The sequence below is a fragment of the Cibotium barometz genome, chromosome 9 (genome assembly GCF_041138505.1).
Source record: "Cibotium barometz isolate CiBa-2024 chromosome 9, ASM4113850v1, whole genome shotgun sequence".
Classification (NCBI taxonomy): Eukaryota; Viridiplantae; Streptophyta; class Polypodiopsida; order Cyatheales; family Cibotiaceae; genus Cibotium; species Cibotium barometz.
In genome coordinates, this window is record NC_141054.1 from 60,426,345 (window position 1) to 60,432,376 (window position 6,032).

Genomic DNA, 6,032 nt, shown 5'->3' on the forward strand with positions numbered 1-6,032 from the left:
ACTCTCCAAGGCAGCAACGAAGCTATTTGGTGGCCTCAGTTCAACCCTCAAAAAGATGCAACAATAGTTGCATGCTCGCCCACCAACCTCCCTAACCACAAGCCACATCTGTCCGCCATGTGTCCTGCAGCAGTCTCAATCCCTACACCATGGCTACCATGTGTCACAGCACCGTAATGCATGCCTCCAATGCATCACAGCACTTAACATCCCAGCACTCCCACATGTCACAGCATCTCACATCGCAGCACCTCAAGTCACATCACTACCATGCATCGCGGCAGCTGACATTGCAGCACTCCCACGCGTCACACTCATCTGCAGCCACATCCCACTCCCTCTGACCATGATGGCACGGAAAGTACACATGTTGTCCTATCCAGAAAGAGCTGGCAGTTCAGCTCTGGCCGTCACCACATCAACTGCCAGTTCCTCCCAGGAAAAGACACCGCATGTCCTTTCACTGCAACATTTAGCCTGCCAAACTAGGAAGTGGCTTTCTAATGACTGTAACCCATGACAGTCCCCTGGATTATTTGCCCATGCTGCCAGGGCAGGAAGAGCTGTCACTGGATCGTTGTCACTAATTTTCCTGCTTCTGGCCTTGAGACAAATGCAAAAACTCTTTTTCCTTTTGTGAATTGGCATGATAGCTCAAGACCACCTCAAGTCTTTCTGCCATCCTCTGAACGGCCTCACACATGCCCGCAAGCTCTGATTGGCTAAAAGGGATTTGTCCGTGTTTCCAGCCAGAAGGCTCTGAACCCAGCCTTAACTCTAGACACATGAGAGCGTCAGGTTACAAAAAACACCACACCAGGTCCCAATGGCCTGCTGCCCACACTACAGAACAACTACATGCAAGTGTGCACAACACCACAATGGCCTGCCCACACTACAGAATGTCTACATGCAAGTGTACAAGGCACACACTGGGTCCCAATGGCCTGACCACCCTCCAGAACATCTTTGGAACACACCAGTGGGAGGTCCTGATGCATGTCCTTGATGCCTTGCACACCATACAACAAGCTAGCCACATGAAGTTTCTACCCTGAGAAGAACATCTACATTCAATTACTTTGCACATAATTGAACTATGCATACCACTTTCCACATCTATTGGCCTCTACTGATGCAGTGTCCGCCCTATTTGAAACACACTAGCCCCTATCAAGTTGAAATTGGGCCTTGGTTAGCTAGAAGCCAGCAATGAGATAACCCCAAACATGAAAGAAGGAACATGGAGTTCATGTTTGCAAACGATATGTTTGGCATCACTCCAAGCAGGCCTTTCAAACCTCTAATCCAATGCCTGTGTAGCACAACACAAAAATATATAGCCAAGTATGTGTGTCATGGCTGCATGGAAAAATGCCCACAGGTTTTTAAACCATCACAAATTGGTGGTGTGCCAAGAGGAGGCAATACAACCAATGCATTCCACGTGGCCAAGTTTTGATGCCCATACACTGCTGGAATTGGGTATAACAAGCCCACATACCCAAAGCACAACAACAGCTTCACTCTATGCTTGTTCTTGTACACCTCACTACTCTTTTATGCTTTGGCATCTGCATAAAGGTTGGACATTAAGATAAAAGCTGCAGCTGGTATTTCATCAAGTCCCTCTGCAAATTCAAAGGCCTGTCTACCAATTTCCACATTACCCCACTTTTGGCAAGCACCTAGCAAGGTACTCCACGTTGCAAGGTCAGGTTGTAAAGGCACATTGGCCAGAATAATCATAGCCTCGTTAAGCTGGCCTGCACGCCCAAGGAGATCAAGCATGCAGTTGTAGTGCTTATTCATTGGTAAGATGCCATACTCTTTAATCATGGCCTCAAAGTACTGCCGCCCCCTATCTACAAGACCCACATGATTGCAAGCAGTAAGTACACTAAGAAACACCGTCTCATCTGGCTTTATGCCTTCCTCAATCAGCCTATCAAACAATTGAAAAACAAGCTCACTCTCTCCTTGGCGGACATAACCTGCAATCAATGCATTCCATGCCACAATGTTCCTTGTAAGCATGGCATCAAAAACCTGTTGAGCTTGAACCATACTACCACATTTACTATACATGTCAACTAGAGCTGTTGCCAAATTCCCTTCCATTGTCTCAGCTTGACTAAATCTGTAAAGCTGCCCATGGATTCTTTTCCCAGATTTGAGGGCTGCCGTGTTGCTACATATATACAGGATACTTGCGAAGGTTGCCGTGTCAGGTAGTAAACCCTGTTCTTGCATTTGTGCATAGAGTTCCAAAGGCTTCTCACTTTCTCCTAGCTCACCATAGCAAAAGATCACAGCATTCCATGAGACTACATCAGGAGAAACACTTTCCAATTGCATGCATTTCAAACAGTCCAAAGCTTCCTTGGCAAGCCTGTGTTCAACATACGCTGTGATTAGTGAAGTCCATGAGACTACATCTTGAATTGATAGCCCATCGAACACTCTCTGTGCTTCTGCAAGTGATGCACATCTAGCATACATATCCACCAATGCATTGCCAACAAAAGCATCTCCTTCATATCCCTTCCTGATGATCTCACCATGTATTTGTTGGCCCATGTCAAGGACACCAGCACTGCCACAAGCTTTCAAACTGCAAATCAGAGTGGAAGCATTTGGAGAAGCATCTTCCAGTCGCATCGCTCCTAAACAACTTAGTGCTTCTTCATAAAGCCCATGTTCTACAAACCCTCCAATAAGTGCAGTCCATGAAACCACACTTCGAACCGGCATCTTGTGAAACATTTCCTTCGCTTCAGCAAGTGCCCCAAACTTGGCATACATGTCTACCAAGGTGTTGGCAAGGAAAGGGTCTCTTTCAAAACCTTGAATGATGATCTCAGCATGTACGTCCTGGCCCTTGTCTATGGCTCCTATGCTGATACAAGCTTTCAAGCCATAAATATATGTGACACTGTCTGGAGACACGCCCTCCTGCTGCATTTGTTCCAAATGCTTCAGCACCTCCTTGCCAGGGCCATGTTCTATGCATCCTGCAATTAGCAAATTCCATGAGACAACATCTCGAACCGTCAGCTCTTCAAAAACCTCCCATGCTTCTGAAAGTGAGCCGTATTTGGCATACAACCCTACAAGTGTATTGCCAATAAAGGGTTCCTTTTCATATTCTTCTTTGACAATCTCAGTGTATAATTCATGAACCTTGTCAATGGATCTACAAGCTTTTAAGCAGCAAAGGTATGTTACAGCATCTGGCAATACGCCCTCTAGTTGCATCTGTTCCAAACACTTGAGCACTTCCTTGGCAGACCCGGAGTCAGCGTATGCCGCAATCAACGAATTCCACAAGACTACATCTCGCAATGATAGCTCATCAAACACGTCCTCTGCTTCAGTAAGTGAGTCACAGTGGGCATACATATCCACCAAAGCACTCCCGACAAAAGGATCCCTTTCGTATGCTTCTTGGGCAATCACACTGTGTATTTCCCACCCTCTTTCTGTGGAAACCATGATAGCACATGCTTTCAATAGAGCTATAAATGTGAACTTGCTAGGACGTATGTGATCATCTTGCATTTTCTGGAAGAGGCCAAAAGCATGTTCGAATTTCCCGGATTCAACGCAGCCCTGTAAGAGCGAACTCCAAGAGAACTCATTCCGATGAACCAACTTGTTAAACAACTGGAGGGCATGGCACAAGCTTCCACATTCCACAAGCATGGGGATAAGGTAGTTGCCAAGCTCTTTGTGAGCTTCTAGCCCATTATGGCACATATGCATGTATACCTGGTTGCCGTACGATGGATTTCTCATCTTTCTGCACTTTTGCAAGTTGAAGATGTACTCTTCTATCGACTGCAGTGGGTGCATCCCGTCCTGGCAAGGCAGTACATCCTCTATGTTCAGCATCTCCATTCCAATACCAGTAGGCTTTGAATGCATCTCGTGGGAGTTCAAAGCAGAAGAATTCCTCCTGCACCCAACAATAAGATGAAGGCCTTGCCATGGCAGATAGGGGATAGACTGGACTGCCATCCATTCCCTTCCATCTTGGAATGGCCAGCCAAAGGCCCACCCCTTCCATCATGACGAGCTAATCATCATAACCATCATCATTTTTAATGCAGCATAATCTGACATGTGACGTCCCAAAACGTGATGCGATTGATTTTCACCCGGAAAAATAAAAAAGATGTGTTCCTCTCTTAATTGGACAAATGACGGTATAGACAATTAATCATGATAAAGGCTCTTGTCATTCATGCCATTGGCACACTCACTCATGTTGTAATGATTGAGCAGCTCTTTGTGACAACTAGCCACTGCTGAGGAACCTAGACACCAAGCATCCTTATGTCCATGATATAGGGCACTTTTGCCACTGGCATTCTTGTCATTTATGCCATTAGTATTAACAATCACTGTGTTGTAATGATTGAGCAACTTTTTATGAGAAGTAGCCATGGTTGACAAACCTAGACACCTAGCAACCTTATGTCATTGTCAATTGCTCATGTTGTACTGGCTCAGCAATTTTTTATGAGAAGAAGCCATGGTTAAGAAACCTAGCATCCTTATGTTTATACAAGATGGACCAAATGGTCTCAAGATTCTTGCTCATGTTGTAATGAGCAGCTTTTTATGAGAACTGAACATGGAAGTGCTAGTAATTGTGACTGCATAGGGCTCCTGTGTTAATTATGACTGCATAGTAATTGTGACTGCATAGGGCTCCTGTGTTAATTATGACTGCATAGTAATTGTGATTGCATAGGGCTCCTGTGTTAATCCCATTTTGGATTAACAAGTATGCTCCTCCAATTGAGGACATTAATAAGTGTCGTGAAACGGCACTATAAAAGTTGTACATTATGAGATATTGGCCACCCAAGGCCTAGTTAAGTAAGTTTTAGGCACCCAAGTGTGTGAATAAGGGCCAAATGTATATAAGGTATTTTCTCATAATGAAAAGACATAATCCCCCTTTGTGCTATTGAGAGCTTTTCTTTGTATCTTGAGAGAGTTGAGAGAGATTGAGAGAGAGCATTCTAGCATTTGTTCCTCTTCTATGCTTGTATGATTCATGCTTGTGTGGGAGAGTGAGACTGTTTTTTCTTGTTAATTTTGATATTTGCATCATTGGAAGCATCAACACGAATGAGCAGGTTGGTGTTCTATTTTTCTTCTTTTTCAAAAATTCACAAAATCTAAAAAATAAGGAGCCATTGACTGTGCCTTGAACTTGTATTCCACTCCTTAGACGTGGCACAATCATTTTGGAAAGTGTTGGATAAGTATTATGTACCCAGAATCACAATAGTCGACGCGGGAAGTTCCCACGTGAAACTGGAGGAAAATGTTCACGCCGTGTTTCTACAACTTCATGCCGTGAACTGTTCTCAACATCAGCGCCGCGATTAACGTCACAATTCACCGGATTACCTTTCCAAAAATAGGTAACTTTATCCTGACACCTCTGACACCACGAGGTTTGACAAAATAAAGAATAGTGAAAGTGCAGAAAATTGTTCACGACGTGAACTATTTCAGAACTTTTCACCGCGTGAACCATTTTTTGTTCACGACGTGAACCATTTTAGAAACTTTCATGGCGTGAACCATTTTTTGTTCACAACGTGAACCCATTATTTTTCATGCCGTGAAACCTTATCTTTTCACAACGTGAACTTTTCCTGCAATCTCACGCCTGAATCAAATCCAATTCACGAGAGCTTGGTATAGTCAGGTTAAGGCTAAGGAAGTCTTAAAAAGATTGACACCCATAACAAGATAACGAGGAGTTCTGATTTCAAGAACAAAAATTTTTAAACACATGAAAGTGCATAATTTGTTCACGACATGAACTGTTTTCTGACTCTTCATGCCATGAACTATTCTCTGCAATCTCACAGCCTCAAAAACAGATCAACAAAATGTGATCAAAACTTAATTGGGACATCAAAGTAGCTTATCAAATCATACATACATGCACTTAAGATCTGGAAAGCTCATTGGAGATGATCTTACACTTGACGATAGTGCATCAA

At 43.8% G+C, this 6,032-nt stretch overlaps 1 protein-coding gene across 1 annotated transcript; it reads right to left on the minus strand.

Annotated features, from left to right (window-relative positions):
* Window positions 1–1,560: 1,560 nt before the first annotated feature.
* LOC147635786 (pentatricopeptide repeat-containing protein At5g27110-like) lies at window positions 1,561–4,020 on the minus strand. The gene has a single exon (XM_086802317.1). It carries the CDS (start codon window positions 4,018–4,020, stop codon window positions 1,561–1,563), a length of 2,460 nt encoding a protein of 819 aa, XP_086658443.1.
* Between the last annotated feature and the right edge of the window lie 2,012 nt (window positions 4,021–6,032).

Coding starts and splice junctions, on each gene's coding strand:
- LOC147635786 (XM_086802317.1), bottom strand. CDS start 4,020: ATGGCAGTCCAGTCTATCCCCTATCTGCCATGGCAAGGCCTTCATCTT.